Source organism: Saimiri boliviensis, chromosome 19 (genome assembly GCF_048565385.1).
Source record: "Saimiri boliviensis isolate mSaiBol1 chromosome 19, mSaiBol1.pri, whole genome shotgun sequence".
Lineage (NCBI taxonomy): Eukaryota > Metazoa > Chordata > Mammalia > Primates > Cebidae > Saimiri > Saimiri boliviensis.
In genome coordinates this window covers 519,327-538,755 of record NC_133467.1, presented here as the reverse complement: position 1 = coordinate 538,755, position 19,429 = coordinate 519,327, and the positions used below count along the sequence as shown (strand labels likewise).

Below are 19,429 nucleotides of genomic sequence, written 5' to 3'. Positions count from 1 at the left end.
AGAAAGTGATGGTCAGAGAAGGAGACAGCAGGAATGGAGATGACGGAGGGGTCACCTTTATTGGTGATGTGATCTAGGGTATGATCCTAGAAACGGTTGCCGAGATAGGATGAGCTGAGCAAGAACACTGAAAGAGGAGAAATTAAAGAAACATTAGTCTAGGACAGCAAAAACCCTTTTAATAGGCATAAACGTCATCAGATAGGATGACCAAGCAGTGTTGGAGAGGGTGACTTTTTTGGGGGAGGAGGGAGAATTCCAGTCATAACTGCCAATTTTTATCAAATAATTTTCTAATTAAAAATAGAAGAGAAAGTTAGAAAATGTAGATAATATAGAAATGCAAAATGGAGAAATACATCAATAACAGTAACTGCTATTTTCCTCTGCCACCCATTTCCCCCTTTGTATGGGTGAAACCACCTATCTATAGAGTGATGTTTAAACAGATGGTTGAAAAGGGCAAGTATCCTATTGTTTGTTAACAGCACCTTGCTGATTTCAGTCAGGAATACACAGAGCTGATCTGAGGTAAGAACTGATGACTTTGCAAGGAGAAAGAGAAGGGAATAGAATTCTCTTAAATGGTACACTGTTTGCTTGTGATAAAAAAATCTAAAAAGAAGTGTAAAAATGGACACTGTATCCTAAGTAGCAGGAGATGAAATTCCCTTTCAGAGCCTTTGTCAGAGGCCTCCATTGTAAACTTCCCAGCCAGACCAATAAAGCCAGACCTGTGGCAAAATCAGCTTAAAGTGGGGTGCTGCCTTCCCATTCAAACTTGTTTCAGATCATGCCAGGGTATTCACCATCACAATCAGGATAGTGATATGGACAGGGCAACAAAATCCAGTGAGTCAGGTTTAACAAAGTTCTGAGAAAAGAACTTTGAGCACAGTTTCTGACACATAGAAAGGTCCAGAAGAAATCCACTCGAATTTCAACTTCAAGAGTGGCCACAGAGAATAGTGAGCCATGCGTACGAATGGACAAAGGAGGTACTCTCTGAAGAGCAGAATCAAGGTCTAATTAATGAATTTTCTATATTGCTTTGGAGGTTTCTCAATTCGTGAGCCACAGGTCATACTATAGACCAATGCCTACTGTGCATTTCCTTCTTCTGTTTTCCAAAGCACATTATTTTATTACAACTTTCTCACTCTACTATTGTATATCCATATGGGGTAGTGGTCCTGGGAATAGCTGGCAAATTTATTAGTGTGTATACCGCTAGATTAGGCATTTGATGAAACTTGGAGTATTTGTGACAGGGAATAGATGAGTGCTCCCTCTCTCTCTTGAAATATATATATATATATATATATATATATATATATATATATATATATTTATATATTTATATATATATTTTTTATATATATATGTTATATTTATATATAATATTGTGCATGGTTACATGGGTCCCTAAAGGCTTGAACCGTGGCTAAAACTACTGTCTCCCCCAGTATTCATTTTCTCTTTCTTTTTAGAAATTGAGGCTCTTATTTCCTCTCACCACACTTCCATATTTCACCCAGATGCATGGCTGCTCTTGTAGAAATTACATATCCCAGTTTCCCTTTTAGATAGATACAGCCAAATCACTAGTGTTTGTCTGATGACATATTGTGCAGAAATGTGCAAACTCTGCATTAGTTTTTCTATACGAAAACGCTTTCCCTAAACGCTTTTCTTCTTCTTGGTGAGACCACATCTGTGGGAAAAGCCCAGTTTCGATCATGAAAAGAAAGATAACTCTTTATCAAATATAAATCTGTCATTTTCTTCCTTCTAGCTTCTAATGCCCCTCCTTTGTTGAAGAAAGTATTTCCTATTGAAAAATTGCATGTGGCCAGGCGTGGTTGCTCATGCCTGTAATCCCAGAACTCTGGGAGGTTGAGATGAGCGCATCATAGAAGTTCAGGAGTTTGAGACCAGGCTGGCCAACATGGCAAAACACAGTCTCTAACAAAATACAAAAAAATTAGCTTGGTGTGGTGGCACATGCCTGTAATCCCAGAACTCTGGGAGGATGAGGTAAGCGCATCATCCAAGTTCAGAAGTTTGAGACCAGGCTGGCCAACATGGAAAAACGCAGTCTCTACCAAAAAGAAAAATATTAGCCTGGCTTGGGGGTGCATGCCTGTAATCCCAGTTACTCAGGAGGCTGAGGCAGGAGAATCACTTGGACCTGGGAGGTAGAGGTTGCAGTGAGCCCAGATCGCACCACTGCACTCCATGCTGAGTAACAGAATGAGACTTGTTACAAAAATAAATAAGTAAGTTATATATCTCTGTCTCTCTCTCTCTCTCTCTCTCTCTCTCTGTGTGTGTGTGTGTGTGTGTGTGTGTGTGTGTGTGTGTGTGTGTGTGTGTGTATCTTGGATCTTTTTCTCATCATTTACAGTTTCTGTTTGTTTTGACTTAGGTCTTTCTGCACTGTTCCTTGATAAGACATAAAAGCACATGAGATCAAGTGGTCAAGTGCTGTCACCAGTGAGTGTGCCAGGCCATAGGCCAACTTCTTAATCCCTAGGCCTAACTGACCTTATCTCTAAAATGTGAATTATACTAGTGTTTACCTCATAGAATTATCTGAGGGGAAAAGTAGAAAATGAGTATAAAATGCTAATCAGAATTCTAAACAAGTATTATGAATCATCTTAATCCTGCGTTATTAAAACAAAAAGATAGATTTCAATAAACTGTCTTGAAACAAATGCCAACAGTATATTTTAAAAATGTAAGTGGCAAAACAATATAACCTAACTCTATTGTTATACAATTAAAATATGATCTCACTTTTGTAAAAATGTTGAATTCTGCAAGAATGCTCATGCATATGCCTGTATGTGTGTCTGGATACGCACAGAAAATAATGTGTAAGGATAAGCATCACAGTGTCAATAAAAACTACCTCAACAGGTGGGAAAGTGTTTCAGGAGCATATGACTTTTAAAATAGTTGTATTATGTGAGATTCTTGGCTTCTGCTTTGTTATTCTAATTTGTGTCATTTTCAGTTTCAAAGCTTCAAAAATAAAAAAGTTACAATGGAGATGCATATTTATTGATAGATATGAATCAAAATTGTCTTGCAGTGCCTTTTACCTTATGAAAAATAAAATTGATAATTACTTTAAAACAACTAAGAATATTTCCCTGAAAGTCTGTATCACCTTATATTCTGATCTCTTGTATGATTTGAAGTACTAGAAACCTCTTCCATGCAGTTGCCAGGTAACAGCTCCTTGGAAAACAGTAAACAGTGGAGAGTGCAGTAAGCCAATCTAGGGCTGGATTTTAATTTACAGAAATCAAATATCCTTTGGAAAAGAACTTCTAAACAGAAACATAAACCAGGGTGAATTTTAAAAAGTAAATGTTATTCATTTTTATTTTATGAGGAAAAAGTTTATTACATAGACCAACAGATCAAACTGCATTATAAAATCTTTCCCATAACCTTTGCTTATTAGATTCTGTTTACAAGCAAGAGTGAGTTTACTGCAACAAAAATTGTATCTTTTTTATATGAGAATAGATCATATCTAGCAATCAAGTGAGTTTTATTTTGATCCAGTTAATTTAATCAATAAAATAACCACTCCTGGGTGTGTCTGTGTGTGTGCACACCCATGTGCATGTGAACACTTCAGAAACTTTGCGAATTCAAAGACTGTGAGGCATTCAACCACTAAATGGCTAAGAATAGATGTAAGTAAACTTTTAAAAGTCACTTAGTTTCACCAGCTCTAAATGTAAGAATGTTTATTAAATGTATAGAATCTAACCCAATTTGAGATTTGCAATTGTCTGTAAAACAAATTTGTTTCAATAATATTATAAGTAAAAAGCATTTTTCCTAATTGCTATTTATTTTAGTACTATAATTTTTTTATGTTTCAGACTACTAATATGTTCAAAAGGTGGTCAAATTTCCACCACCCTAGTGCATAACAGTTTCAATTTAATTAACCTCCTTTTCTTCTATACCATTCAGAAAAACACAGCAGTCTATTTTTTGAAAAATTATTTGCCTCAAAACTCCAATTTCTTCAGGTTCTAACCAAGAGTATTCTTTACAGCTTATGATATTATAAAAGATACTTACAGATGCTTCTTTTTAGTAATAAAATAGTTAAATATTATTTCTGCTTTCATGCTAAGTGATACCTATGTATGTATTATTAAACCCCACAAAAGTTTTATGATATATATTGTGTTAAGTAGTTTTCAGGTATCGGAACAGTGAAGTAACTTGGCTAAATTCATTACTATTAAATTCAAACTATCTACAAATAACTCTACAAAAGCTATACAACTCTAAAACTGATTGACCAGTACTTAAAACAGGAAACATAATGTAGTAGTGAACTTTCGGCAGTCGTCTTTCCCTCTCTAGAAACCACTTAACGATTACCACTTGCTACAGGACGGACAAATGGCTGGAGCAGCCATGATACTGAACTGATGACTGAGAAAATACCAGGCTCCCCAAACACCTAGTACATAATAGGGAAGTTTGAGGTAACGTAGGCAAGTTTGTCCTTGAGATCAGTTTCAATCCTTTTCAACCACAAAAAAAAACCCACAAAAAACAAAATTACAGCTGGACTAAAATAATTTGAGTGACTGATTCAAAAAGATTTTGAAAGATCTAAAGAAGATTTATGAGCAAATAAATACGGTAATAAATGTTAAAAAGGAAATAATTGCATATGCATTAAGAGGATATAAGAATATCTTGCTTGTTTATTTGGATCCTGTTAAAAATGAGAAAATGAAAAAAAAATCTATGAATTAAAATAATAATCATCAACAAACCCATCTTCTACCTAGTATTATGTATTTCTTTATAAAGTGAATTATAAAGTTCTTCCTAATCCTATCTCTGCCTTGTTTTCCATCCCCAGTTCCTACAATCCTCTATCTTGCTGCAGCCATATCAAGTTTTTTAAGATCCTGTTAATTCACCACACCATTTTCTACCTTGGTTTCTTATTGTATGGCAACATTCAGGGTTCACTCATATCTGCATTTATTTAAATGTAACCCATTCCCGTGTAAGTTTATAATTTATGTGTCCCTTTGCCAAAATTCACCTTTCATACCTATACTGCCACCCTATTTTAAGCTTTCCTTGATGTTCGCACTTTTTCCCCTAAGTACTTACTTGCTCAAACCATCTTTCCCACCAGAATGTAAGCTTCAAGAGGGCATTAGAGCTTCAGTAACATGATACTAAGACTCCTTCTAATTTTGCAATTCTTGTGTGGGTAACGGTATTGCTTTCCAATCTTCATTTTACTGATTAGTAATATTGAGAATCTTTTCATATGCTTAGTGTTGATTGGTATGTCCTTGCATGTGTAAAAAATGTCCATTCAATTCTTCTACCTATTTTTAATGGTTCGTTTGAACTCTCAAAACTGAATTGTAGGAGTTCTTTATATATGTTTGGATTCAAACTTTACTGAGATATATTCATTGTGAATCTTTTTATCCCAGTCTGAGGCTTGTCATTCTTTGAAATTGTCTTGTGAAGAATGGAAGGTTTAGTTTTGATGAAAGTCAATTTTTCTTCCCCGCCCCCGCCCCTCTCGGCTTGTGGTTTTTGCGTGTCCCAGCAAAGAAATATTTGCTACACAAGACTGTGAGAGCATTCCTCTAAGTTTTATTTTGGATATTTTGTAGTCTCACTTTTTACATTTAAATCTAGAATTTGTTTCCAGTTAATATTCAGTATGTGGTATGAGATAAGGCTCAAGACACACACATTTTCCGGAAGGATATAAAATTGATCCAGAACTAGCTGTTGAAGACTGTGGCCTCTCCAAAGTAATTAACTTGTCATCTTTGTTGAAAATACAGAAGTTGATCTACTTCTGGACTGTATTCTGTTCCACAGGTCTATTTGTCTATGATTATGATAATTCCATTCTCTCTTCAATACTTCAGTATTACACTGAAGCTTCAAAACAGGTACGACAGATATTCTGACATGAATCTTCTTTTTCATAGTTGTTATGGCTATTATAACTTCCTTATATTTTTATATCATTTAAAATATGATTATTAATTTTTAAAAGAGCCAGCTATAAATTTAGTTGAAATATAAATTGACGCTATAGGTTAATTTGGACATAATTAACATGTTAAAAATACTGAATCTCTAACCCTTTGAAATGCCACAGTCTCAATTTAAGTCTTTACAAAATTTCTTTCAGCAATGTTTAGTTTCATTATGTGAGATCTGAACATATTTTAAATTTTCCCGTATCTATTTCATACTTTTAATAAATTTTGAAGGCTAATTTAAATTTCTAAATTATCTTTACAAGTACAGAAAAATAAAATTGATTTCTGTATAAGGAAGATTATTTTGATGTTCCTAACTTAATAATTAGTTCTACTAGCTTTTTTAATAAGATTCATTACCATTTTTAAAGAATGTTCACTTAGTTTAAGAATAAAGATAGTTCTACTATTTCCTTTCTAACATGTACACTAACATTTATTTCATTTGCCTTATTGCACAGATTAGGATCTTCAGTACAGTATGAATAGAAGTAGAGCAGACATCTTTGACTTTTCAATATTAGAGTTAAGTACTCAGCCTATAATTATCAAGTATAATAAAAATATGATGTTGGTTTTCTTCTATTTCCAGTATGCACAAATATTTGTTAAAAACATTACTAATTTTTAAAATGCTGTTATTGCATCTGTTGATGTGATCATTAAGCTTATTTTCCCCTTTACCGTATTAATACAGTGAACTGCTCCGATTTTAAATGTTAGGTGACTATCATAGCCTTGGGATAAATCCTACTAGTTAACAGTATGTTCATTCTGTATATTACTGAATTGGATTTGCTACCAATTTGTTGGAAGATTCTTGCATCTGTGTTCACAAAAAGATTGCAATTTTCTTTTCTCATGATGTCTTTGGCTTTGGCTTAATCAAATAATACTGGGCCTACAAAATCAGTGTAATTTTTTTTTCTCCTCTCCTTTATTTTCTGGATATGAGCTTGTAAAGAAGAAGTTTTATTTCTGCCTTAATCATAATCGAAATTCCCCATTTACTGATATATCTAGTCATTTAAATTTGACACTGGCCAATGTGAATGTTACTTTATACAATGTTTACGTTTGGTTTTCTTTATTTTAAAATGGGATGCTTCGTTTTGGTAGAATTAGTTTGATACCTTGAAGGCCTGCTGGGGTTTTAAGCTTTGCAAAGGCAGTGTTAGTTGGGAGAATTCTAAGAATCAAGCCTCAAATGAGATTATAGATTAAGTGGATATCTTCATTGCAGACTGGTGAGACCTTGACCAGGGGGTTACACAAGCCATTCCTGGAATCTTGACCCACGGAAACAGATATTAAGTTTGTGTCACTGTAAATTGAAACGTCAGTGGTAAGCTTTTATTACTGAAAACTACTATTGATCTATTTAGAGTACCCTTCACTCTGGGCTAGGTCCAACTTACTAGCAAACTATGTCTCTCCTAAGATTTCGAATGCCCTGCTGACTGCCAAGGTCCTTCTACTATGCCTGCTCAGAGTGTGAATACCTCCCCACCCTGTCTGCGCACTGGCAATTTTTCTGCTTATGATTCTTTGGCTGCTTGTAGCCTGGCTTTTAGAGTTTCATTTTGTAAACGTGTGACCTAATACACAGAAAAAAACTATAAGGAGCTGTATTTAGATTTCTGCTGCTCTTTTTCTGTGTTACTCTCTCCTCTAGAATTCTTCCCTTTTTTTAAATTTACCACAACATGATGGAACACTAAACTTGGTAACTGTAAATTATTTCACTGATGTGGTCATACTTTATTTTACAAAGTTGTATTATTACTTTCTTAAGTAGATCTTTTAAACTTTTCATTCTGTATAGTACAGTAATTAGATGTTAAGTGTCAAGCACTGTGCAATCACTGGACATACAAAGCACTTAAACTCATTCTGGTGTTAAGTAGACATTTAAATGACTATAAATCAATTAGTTCAGTACTATAAAAGAATTCATATTACATGTGAAGATATACGAAAAAGTGAGAGCAGCAAAGATAAAATAAAACGGTTTTCTCAATCTCCTTTGGTTCCTGTAGTCAACTGATTTTTAAGTCTACAGAAAATATAAAAAATGTTCCACGTATCTGTCTCACTCCCCATTTTCTATTATGATAGCTCCCTAAGTATCTCTCACCTGGACAACTATAATAGCTTCCTAAATCATCCCTCCTATGGGGTTCTTTTTGTCCTCACTGCACTCAACATTTCCCTAGTTATTTTGTCACCTAGTAAAAATTTTATGCCTTTACTTAATATTTTCATTGTTCTCACACAACTTCTCCAACAAAATCTTAGTAAAATTTAATTCACAAATTCACAATCACATGTAAACACATGGATGCATACACATTTATTTGTGTGTGTGTGTGTGTGTGTGTGTGTGCACAATACGAAGTTCCAAGGCAAGGTGATTTGAGGCAATGACAGTTTTAAAATCTCATTATAAAACTGTCGTCTCCACTGGCTGGCCATTCTATTGTTAAGATCTCATTCATTCTTTTGCTTTTAAAAAAACGTATTTTCAGAGACTCTTTTCAAAGCAAAAACAATTACTTCTGGGATGGGGAAGCTAAATCATGAAAACTTTTACTACCTATTCTAGGTGTACGAGACTGACTAAATTCATCAAGCAATATCCAGTGAGCATAACTAGAGCATAGCTGGAATCACTGGTTGGATGTACATTGAGGGTAAGAAGGACAGGAACAGGGGACTGTAAGACTCCAACTAAAGCCCCATGTAGTAAGGGTAAGCTCATTGGAGTGGTATTCTTGGGAAGCACATAAAAGGGCATTGGCTTTTTTAAAGGGTAAGAGGTAAAGGCAATGAGAAAAGTTGTCACTGGAATTGACAACTATTACAACCTGTTCATCATTATGTCACTGGTGCCTAGAACAACAAATCGATCATAGTACAACTCTAGAAAAAAAATGAAAAAGTAGTCAAGAGTGAAAGAGAGCATACCTGGTCTTTTTCCTAAGACATTTGTATCAAGGAACTACTAAGCAGACTAAGTATCATAGGTCTAGGGCAGGCGTCCCCAAACTATGGCACGCGGACCGCATGCGGCCCCCTGAGGCCATTTAACCGGCCCCCGCCGCACTTCAGGAAGGGGCAGCTCTTTCATTGGTGGTCAGTGAGAGGAGCACAGTATGTGACAGCCCTCCAACGGTCTGAGGGACAGTGAACTGGCCCCGTGTAAGAAGTTTGGGGACGCCTGGTCTAGGACATGACAGAATATGTCTGGTGCTTTCTAAAAAAAAAAAAGAAGTATTATTTTACTCTGATACTCAGGACCAAGAAATTTGGTGTTTCGGAATATACAACTATAAAAAACATTAATGAAGAGAAACAAAAACATTCTTTTAGTTAATTAAGTCATAAGTGGCTCACAAGAAAATGGCTTGACATACCTTATATCCTAAATGTGTCAATTTAATCAAATGTCAAGGAGAATAAACAGGAAACACGGCCTGGAAACCTTTTGCAACATTTAAATTTTTAAATTTTCACTTAAAAATAATCAACACCAATGTTAATTTCTTGTTTTGATTAAATGGATGATGGTTATATAGACCACATCAATATTAGGGGAAGCTGTGGTATGCAAACGGCATATGGAACTCTTTGTACTAGCCATACTGCCTCTCTGTAACTCTAAAACTATTTACATTTTTAAAAAGAAAAAAATGTTAATGTAGTAAAAATAAAATTTTGATTTCATACTGAATTTTAAAACACAGATTTAAGGAAAATCTGAGGGACAACTGATAACATTTGAATATAAACTGGATCCTCAAAATTATTATTGAACATTTTAAGGGTAAAAATTTTGGCATTGCTATGCAGCAGAATTTCCTTACTCTTAAAAGAGCTATGCTGAAATAAAAATGTGTGTATATTTGTGTATGCATAAAAGGGATTAGTCAAATGTGGCAAAATGTTAACAGTTTTTGAATGTAGATGGAGAGAATACTTTTTTTTTTTTTTAATTGTATGACTGTTTTAAACAGTGTAAGTTTGATATTTTTAAGGTAAAAAATAGTGAGGAATGACATTAAAAAATTAAAGATTCTCCAGACAGTGCTGGGTTTGAACATGGCCTTATGTTAGGTAGTTTCTGATGTTCTCCATAATTATTAAAAAAAAAATAAAAGAGAAAAGATTTCCATCCATAAAACTGAGAAATTTTCAAAGGTCTGGTGTTTTATATTTTGAAAATATAACAACTCTAAGCATTATGTTCTTAAGTAGGTTGTAAAAATGAAGTTTAAAATGATGTCTATGTGGGTGTTACATGGGAAATGAAGAAATCATTCAGCATGAAAAACTCACACTTTACCATTTGGTGAAAGTCAAGACTGCACATCCATATGTTATTTAGAAACAGCTAAGATGATTTCCAATATTTATATTGCTTGGAAATATTTTCCCACTCTTTTTTCTTGGGTAGGAAAAAGTGATGCATTGGAATATCTAGTGATTTAGTACAAAATAGCTGATAGCTAAGCTGAGCAAATCCTTCATTTTCTGGTCAAATAATTTCTCCAAGATATACGCATGCATGTGTGTGTACTTCATTATTATTTTTATAATGAGAATCACACTCTACTATAAGAAAGATGTATGTTTAAACAATATTGTCGATAATACTGTGAAAATACAAATACTTTTGCTTGGACTTGTAACTTCCTATTGTAATTAAAAATGTTTTTTATTTAATTGTTAGAAGAACTAACTCCTACTGTTCTAGTATAATGACGCATTTTTCTAGGCAGGTTTGAAATTGTGAAGTACAAAGTATTTCATTCACTCAACACTTTACTGTTGAGATATGATTCTACTTTTCAAGAACAAACTACAATCAAATTCTGTTGCATATGAAATACCATAACCAAAGCATGGAAACCATCTCAAGGGTAGACTCTGGACTAAAAAACAAGCATGGAAAATAGACATTTTCATTCACTCATTTGTTTTTACATTCTTTACTCCTACTTGTGGGTGAAAATTTGCCAATTCAAGTTTTATTTCTTCTCATATCTGTTCAAATGAAGTGGAAAATTTTCATAGGACTAAACAGTTTTAAGAAAACTGAATAAGGACGCTAAGAGAGTTGAATATTCACAAATGATATAACAGTTTATTGAGAGGATAGAGATACTGTGTTTATCTAAATTTAGCTATTAATTTACTCCTAAAACATGAATTCACTTCCCACTGATTTTCTGAGTAACTTCATCTGACTAGGAGACAAACGTCAAATTTCCTTTAGCTGAAATTGATTAATCAAAGAGCACCATTTATGTTTAAAGTTCATTCAAGGTTTTCTAATGAAGAAGTTCTCCTCCTAGTAAAGTACATATTGTTTTATTTTTTCTTTTGGGATGTGTGCCTGTGTCTGTGCGTGCGTGTGTGTGTGTGTGTGTGTGTGTGTGTGTGTGTGTGTATTTAATGATTTGGGAAATGCAAAGTAGAGAAGAAAATATGAAGTTGATTTCAGTCTGATTAACTATTGAGCTACAGAAACATGTCTGATAACTGAATGCCATAACCTTGTGCCTTTTAGTCGTAGTTTTGCAACAAAGGAGGGGAATTTATAAAGGGCTCCACAATACGGAGCCATAAGGTTTTCCCAGGTGATTGTAGATCAGATATTCAACCCTAGAGAAGACCTGACTAGACTCACTTGTTCCACAGAGCTTGACAGAGAATACAAGATGTTACAAAAACACATTTTTGTATTAGTCATGTCTATGGCATGCTGCCATTGCCTCTGTCATATGTTTCAGTACCAATTACCACTTCCAGCAAAAATATTATATTGGTACCAAAAAAAAAATCTCTCACTGGTAAAAAAATAAATTAACATTACCAAAGCTACATTGCCATCTGACTCCTGAACCATAAAAGGTGACAAAAACTATTCACAAGAAATAAACTTTAAAGAATAATGATACTGTAAAAAGATACTTGCATATATATACTGGCAAAAGAAAATGAGTTTCGGCTGACAATGGAGGTATAAAAGTGGAGCTGCCTCCTGCGATACACAAACAGCAATCACTGTTTCAAATGTGCTGAGGGGCAGGAAGTGCAGCAGGGAGCTTACAGATACAACGTGTGAATACCCAGAAAAGATGAAAAGGGCCTTTTTCAAAACAGCCCAGGTGACAGATGATAATGGCCTAGACTAGGTTTGCGATGTGGCAGTAGATTAGGCGTATAACCAGTAGGAGAAGATGTGGGATTGGATGCAGAGAAGGAAGGAATGACTCACAGGTTTTTTATTGAGTTCTAAACAGATGGCATTGGGAATAATGGGTGAGAAACAGGTTTTAGGTCAGAGAAAAATCAATAACTTTTTAAACATCTTAATTTTAAGAGGGCTGCTAGAAATCTAATAAGAGATACTGACCACGCAGTTGAAGATTCAAAACTGAAGCTCATAGTGGATACTGAAGAAGAGTTTTAATTTTGCAAATTATATCAATGGACGAGATCCTCTAAGGAAAAGGCGAATAGAAGAAAAAAATATCTTTTAAATTTTCCTTGTAGAGAATCTGATGATATGTGGAGAACAGCAATTTTATTTCTTGTTCTCTGATGCTTATATCTTTTACTTTTTTCCAGCTTCACTGACATTCTTACGATTGCCAGAAAAATCGTGAATAAAAATGATTTTAGTAGTCACCTATGCTTGTACTTAAATGACAGCTTTTCAGTATGTGGTCATTAAATACAATTTTTTATTGGTTATTTTGAAGACAACTTGTCTTGGGTTAAGAAGTTCTTTGGTCCTAGCTTTTCAATAGTTTTTTTTTTTTTAAATTGTTAATGAATGTTGAATTCTTTCTCAAGTACTTTACTATATTCATTAAAATTATAATATGGTTATTTCTTTTAACATGATCTATTTATGGAATAATTTCAACTTGGTGATTATATATTCTTTTATAAATATATTACTCCTTTTGTTTTGCTAAAATATTTTACATAATTTTCCAACTCTGTTAACCAATTAAGTTAGTCTCTAAATGTCATCTCCAAAATTATCCTTAATGAGTTTTGTATCAAGGCTATGTCATTCCCATAAAATGAGTTGAGAAGATATCTTATATTTTCTAACTTCTGAGAAAATGTATGTAAGCTCAGAATTACATGCTTCTGAAATCTCTCTTACAAACTGTTTGTAAAGCATTATGGGGGAGCCCAGTTAGTTTTCCTCTAAACAATATAAATTCGTTATGAAGATTACAAATAGGTACTCAATATATAAATTATATCAATTGCTTAAATAGGTATCACTTACAGATGGCTTAGAAGTTTTTTAAAGTCTTCCGAGTATCCTTTTAAGTATTACAATGACATGAGACGATTATTTCTCATATCATCCACATTTTACAACTTGAAAAACTCGAGCTTACAGACTTGAAGAAGCCTGAGGTCATGCCGTTAGTACACAGGACAGCAACTACCCATCACCATGAAATGTCTCATACCAGAATGTGCCATGTCCATCATGTTATTTTGACAAATTTATTATAAAAAGGACAATTTGCTGAAAGTTAACTTTGCTTAACTTTTAAACATAAATTATAATCGTGGTTATATTTCCACAATTTAGGGTAAATTGAAGGAGCTATTTAAATAAATGGAAATACAAATGTCTCATTTCATGTCTTATGAATATGGGAATCTGCTTATTTAATATCTATGAGAGTAAAAGGACAAGAATGCAATAAATATCGTCAAGTAAATATGACTTAACATTTAAAGTAATTAATATCTTATCACCAACAATATTAGTTATCTACTACCACAGGACTAGTAACCTCCAAACTTAAGTGACTTAACCACCATTTTATTTCTCAAAATTATGTGAGTCAGCAATATTCTTTTGGTTGGCTGGTAAATAAGTTGGGAGCTGAACAGGTCAGGTGCTGCATGGATAAGCCTCACTTTCCATGTGATTTTTCATCCTTAGAGAGGCTAAAATGGGTTTCTTTACATGTAGTCTCTGGGAAATGTTCCAAAACAGCAAAAGCAGAACCAGTATGGCCTTTGAATTCTTAGCTTCTGATGTTACACAGCGTAACTTTTGTTATGTTATATTAGTCAAAGTAAATCACAAGGCAAATCCCACATTCAAAGATGGAAAAATAGATTTCTCCCCTTCATGGTAAGAAGCAGCTAAATCACATGGCAACTGAGCACAGATAGACACACAGATCATGGTTTCTTCACGGCCATTATTTTAACAATCTTTTACACAAACTAAGTGACAGCTTGATGCCCTGCCTTTTGAAAGGTAAAGTCCATAATTTTTTAACCTCATACTGAGATATAAAATATATGATGTTGGTTTGAGAGCCTCATACATCACTCCAAACCCTTTTTGTGGCATTTTAATGAAACTCGGATGCCTTCGTCTTTACAGAATATAAAAAGAGATCCCCTGAAATGTTGTAATCTCAGTCATAAAAGAATGCAGGCACTAATAAAAAATATTTCATCAGATGTCAAAGTAAGAAATATTGAGATAAATTGTTGGAATAGAATTTGTAAATAATCCATTCATTTTGATGGTATTATTAAAATAATGACAAAGAGAAGAAAATAGATTAATGCAAATAGTCTGGTTTTTTTTTAGCAGTAGACTTTTTCAGCAACTTTGATCTCTCTATGGAAACACACCAATGGCACGCTAAAGAAGGGAGAAAGCATGGAAGTTTGCTCTGGACTTTAGTTAAGATACACTCAAGATCACGAATTGTCTTTTGAAAATATGTACTGTTTTAAGGTCCTGATACAATACCCGTTTATAGAACACTTAAGATGTTTCAGACATTATTTATTAAATCCTTACTATTAACCCTAATAAAACAGAGACATGATGTGTATGGGCTTTTAATAGGCAGGAAATAAGGCTCAAAATATTAATCTGCCTACCTGTCTTAAGAGTGGCGCTCAAATTTAAAGCCATCTTTTTGATAATTCACTTTGTGCTAATGTCATTACTGCCATTCAAAAATGTTGTCATAACAAGTCATCACCACGTATATTGAAAACTTTTCAAAAATATTCCTTTTCTTAAATAACAACAAGATTAGGCAGCCTTGTTACAAAGGTCTTTTTAATAAATTTGATGAATACTAATGATATATGTAACAGGTTGTAGATTGAGTACTTTACACGTATTTTTCCATTTAATTTCACAAAGCCTTCTACAAATGAGGTACTGTTACTTTTAATTTTCAGTTTAAGAAACAGCCTTAAAGAGGCCCCAGCACATATCATGCTATATAAATCAGAATCACTATGATCAGTACTACAGAAATTCTTCCAAAAACATACTAATATGTAACCACAGTTGGAAGCCGTTACTTTAAATTGTTTACTATATACAGTTAGGAAAAAAAAATGATGACACCAATTTGGGGAAGGCTAGAGCAAACTGAATAGCAACCATTTCATAATTTTCTTATCATTATATCAAAATTTCCTAATATTTACAATTTTTCATTTTAAAATCATATACTAATAGGTAAGAATTTAAAGATATGTTAACACATTTTCAGAAGAAAATACATTTTGCTAACACATTGCTAAAATGAATTACATTTTAATGACTTCTGATGCTTTAGACCAAAAGTGCTTTAGTTAGAATACAAAGTAAAACATGGGGTCATTATGACTGGAGGAAAACATGCATATAAACTACTGCTTAAATCAAAATTAGCTTTTTCTTTTACAGAAGAATTTAAGAAAAAAAAATCAAGTATGATTTTGCTGTTCAATTTTCTAATAATTCAAAGTAAAATATCATGAGATCAATCATTTCAAAAGCAGTAACTTCAAAAATTTCACATGCATCTTTTTCTTGAATTCTTTTCAAAATCTACTCCCAAAATTAACCGTATTTAAATATATCTGAGTAAATTTCAATGTGTTAGTCTATTGCATGGTAAGCCTATGTGTGTATTAAACAATAATCTATAGCCAAGTATTACCTATTTATGTGTAAACCTATGTATAAATGAGTAGATATCACACTTGAAATTTGTGTCGATATTATGCATAAATATCCTACTACTAATATATTTAGGCTTATTAAGGTATCCAGTAAGTTAAGCTACTAAAATCACCAAGTTACATAAAAAATTAAGACCCAATTAAAAATATTATCTTGTCACATATTAAAGTAGATAAATCCTCTCAAATCAAGTAAATGATTTTTAACGATCATTTTCAGTTCTTTAGAATCTTGAATATTTTAAGTTGCCACTTACTTCAGATACATAACTCTTAAACCACTATAGGAGTTTGAGGAAATTCAATGGATCTCATTCAAGATAAAAACTTACCAGCAAATTTGATGTGAAATTTATTTTCAGGCTTTAATATCTGGACATACAAAGGGCAATTTGGAGCAAAATCTTTCACAGCCCATGCTCTCAAAATTGTTTGGTGATCCTGAAATGATCAAAATAAAAATATCTTGTCGTAAGTTATCATTTTTATAACACATAAAGTAAAAACAAGCAATCAGTCTGCTTGGTCACATCCATAGTGAACACTTAAACATAAAAATTACTGTGAGGACTTATTAAGGGCACACGTTATTTTTTTTTTTTTTAATTGTACTTTAAATTCTGGGTTACATGCGCAGAACACGCAGGTTTGTTACAGAGGTATGTAGGTGCAATGGTGGTTGGCTGCACCCATCACCCCATCATCTTCATTACGGATTGTATTTCTCCTAAGGCTATCCCTTCCCTAGTCTCCCACCCCTTGACAGTCCCCAGTGTGTGATGTTCCCCTCCCTGTGTCCATGTGTTCTCACTGTTCAACACTCACTTATGAGTGAGACCATGTGGTGTTTGGTTTTCTGTTCTTGTGTTAGTTTGCTGAGAATGTTGGTTTCCAGCTGCATCCATGTCCTTGCAAAGGACATGAACTCACCCATTTTATGGCTGCATAGTATTCCATGGTGTATATGTGGGGCACTTCCTATTTCTATAATAGAAGGTAGTAACAGCTAATCCAACCATAGCTAATTACCAGCACTTAGAATATTAGCAAAGGTTAAGAGAAAAATAGCTAGACAGACTTAAAAATAATTTTCCTAGAAAATTCCTGCAGTCATGTAGCACAATTAATAGTTTGTAATAGGGATTTCCAAGGAGAAATAAAAAATGTACATATAATATCAACAAGCTTAGAAAATTACTTTTTATATAATAGTAAAGGTAAAATAATTTGACCCGTGTATGGGTGATGGGTGGGGTGTGTGTGTGTGTGTGTATGCGTGTCGTGTTGACCTGTGAGGTATGTTTGAAGACATAAAAAACTCTTGAATATAATAAAGTATATCAAAAATGTTTTTAAAAAGATACTTAGCCTAAGAAAGAAAATCAAAACCATGCTTAACATGAGCTCCTTTCCATAGTAGTCACCCCATAAATTATATGAATTGAAAAAATCAAGGAAGATTATTAGAGAAATGTGCCACAGAGTTAGCTAATACATTTTTAAAAGGAAGCACAAAGTTGCTCTAGGATAGCACTGTCCATATAACAGCCACCAGGTACATCAGGCTATTAAAATTTGAAGTAACTAAACTTAAACAAAGTTAAGAATTTAATTTCTCCATCACATTAGCCACATTTCAAGTGCTCAAAGCAGCAAATGGCTAGTGGCTGTCATATTAGACAATGGAGATAATATGAAATGTTCACCATCATAGCAAGTTATATCTGACAGCACTCTCAGTGAAAGGAAAGGAAGATCCAAAATACAGATAGACATGAGGGACTGTTTATCCAAATGCAGATAGAAGAAGTTGTTATTCATGGTTGGAAACTGCTATGGACTGAATGATTCTGTCTACCCCAAATTTATATGTTTAAATCCTGCCCGCATTGTGAAGGTACCAGGAGATGAGGCCTCTGGTAGGCCTCAGGATAAGGCTAGTCATCATGAAAGAAATTAACACCCGTATCAAAGACACCCAAGAGAGGTCTCCCTCACCTGTTCAGCCACGTACGGATGTTGCAAGAAGACAACCATCTAGGAACCAGGAACCTAGTCTTTACCAGACGCTAAATCTGCTGGCTCCTTGATCCTGGACTTTCCAGCTTCCAAAATTATGAGCAATACATTTCTGTTGTCTATAATCTACCCAGTCTATGCTATTTTGTTACAGCAACCCACCTGAAGATAGTAACTTTAAGTTACGTGAAAGTTGGTGAATGATAGCCCAGCATGGTTTACATGGACCATACGCATCTTACAGGCAAACATTCAAATATCATGAGCCTAATAATTCTAAGATTTCTCAAGTGAATACTTGTTAATCCACGTGAGATGCTTTTAAATCGGAGGTTTGAGAATTATAGATAACTTAGAGGACAATTATGTTTATTTCTCTTTCACTAGAAGTAAACAATTTTAAATGAAAAGAAAAAAAAGAAAGTAAACCATTATATATGTGAAAGCATACCAAATTATAATTTTTATTTTATTTTATTTCATTATGCTTAACGTCGTGTTGAAGATCAGGGGCTATTCTAGGGTTTTTACTCCTGCTTTGTCCCTCAATATCTAATTAGACTTGGACAAGTTAAAGTTCCTCGTCAGTAAAATGTAGATATTCTGTATCTTACAGGATTGGTGAAACAGACAACACGCATATAACTTTTAATAGTGATCGGCAGTCGGTTGTTGAAAAAAGCTGTTTTTCTTCTAATATTATCTTAGTGATAGTAGAAGTAATATCAATAAGGATAAAAGATAAAGAACAAGGATTAATTTCTTAGGAAGAGTTTAAAGTAAGACTTGTCTGCTGACACCAGTAAAAATGTAACATTGATAAAAATAGAAGAAATACAGAAGGGCAGAGGTCTATCAACATGAAAGAATAAGCTCCTAATAAATTGTACTTGTATATGACAACTGTTAAAAATCTATGAAACATCATACAAAGGCCCTAGAAAATAAACTAAAGCAGGCAGATTGCAGAGGGGAGGAAGTATCCTGCATGCTATAATTTCCCCGTTTTTGCTGCTGTGACCTGAGGGCAGCTGTGGTTACACAGCAGCACCAGCTGGCTAAGACCTCACAGCAGCCCGGCCAGAACTAGGGAATGGAGCCTGGAGCAGCCAGGGCCACTGGAGACCGGAAAAGGGAGAGGCGGTAAAGAGAAACCACAAAGACCGTGAATAAGGGTAAACATCCCTGGCTGACTTCTGAACCATGAACGCATGGGGAAGCATAAAAACAATGTGAGCTGACATTTGTGAAGCACTGCCAACCTCAGCGGTGATGAAGTTCGCTTTACTTTG

The 19,429-nt window shown here is 34.0% G+C and overlaps 1 protein-coding gene across 8 annotated transcripts in view; it reads right to left on the bottom strand.

Annotated features, from left to right (window-relative positions):
• KCNT2 (potassium sodium-activated channel subfamily T member 2) overlaps nt 1-19,429 on the bottom strand; it is a 436,518-nt gene that overhangs the window by 146,219 nt on the left and 270,870 nt on the right. For all 8 annotated transcript variants that reach the window (XM_074389701.1, XM_074389699.1, XM_074389705.1 and 5 more), the window contains exon 13: nt 16,451-16,559. In XM_074389701.1, the coding sequence (XP_074245802.1) occupies nt 16,451-16,559 (109 nt within the window). The remainder of the gene's footprint in view (nt 1-16,450; nt 16,560-19,429) is intronic.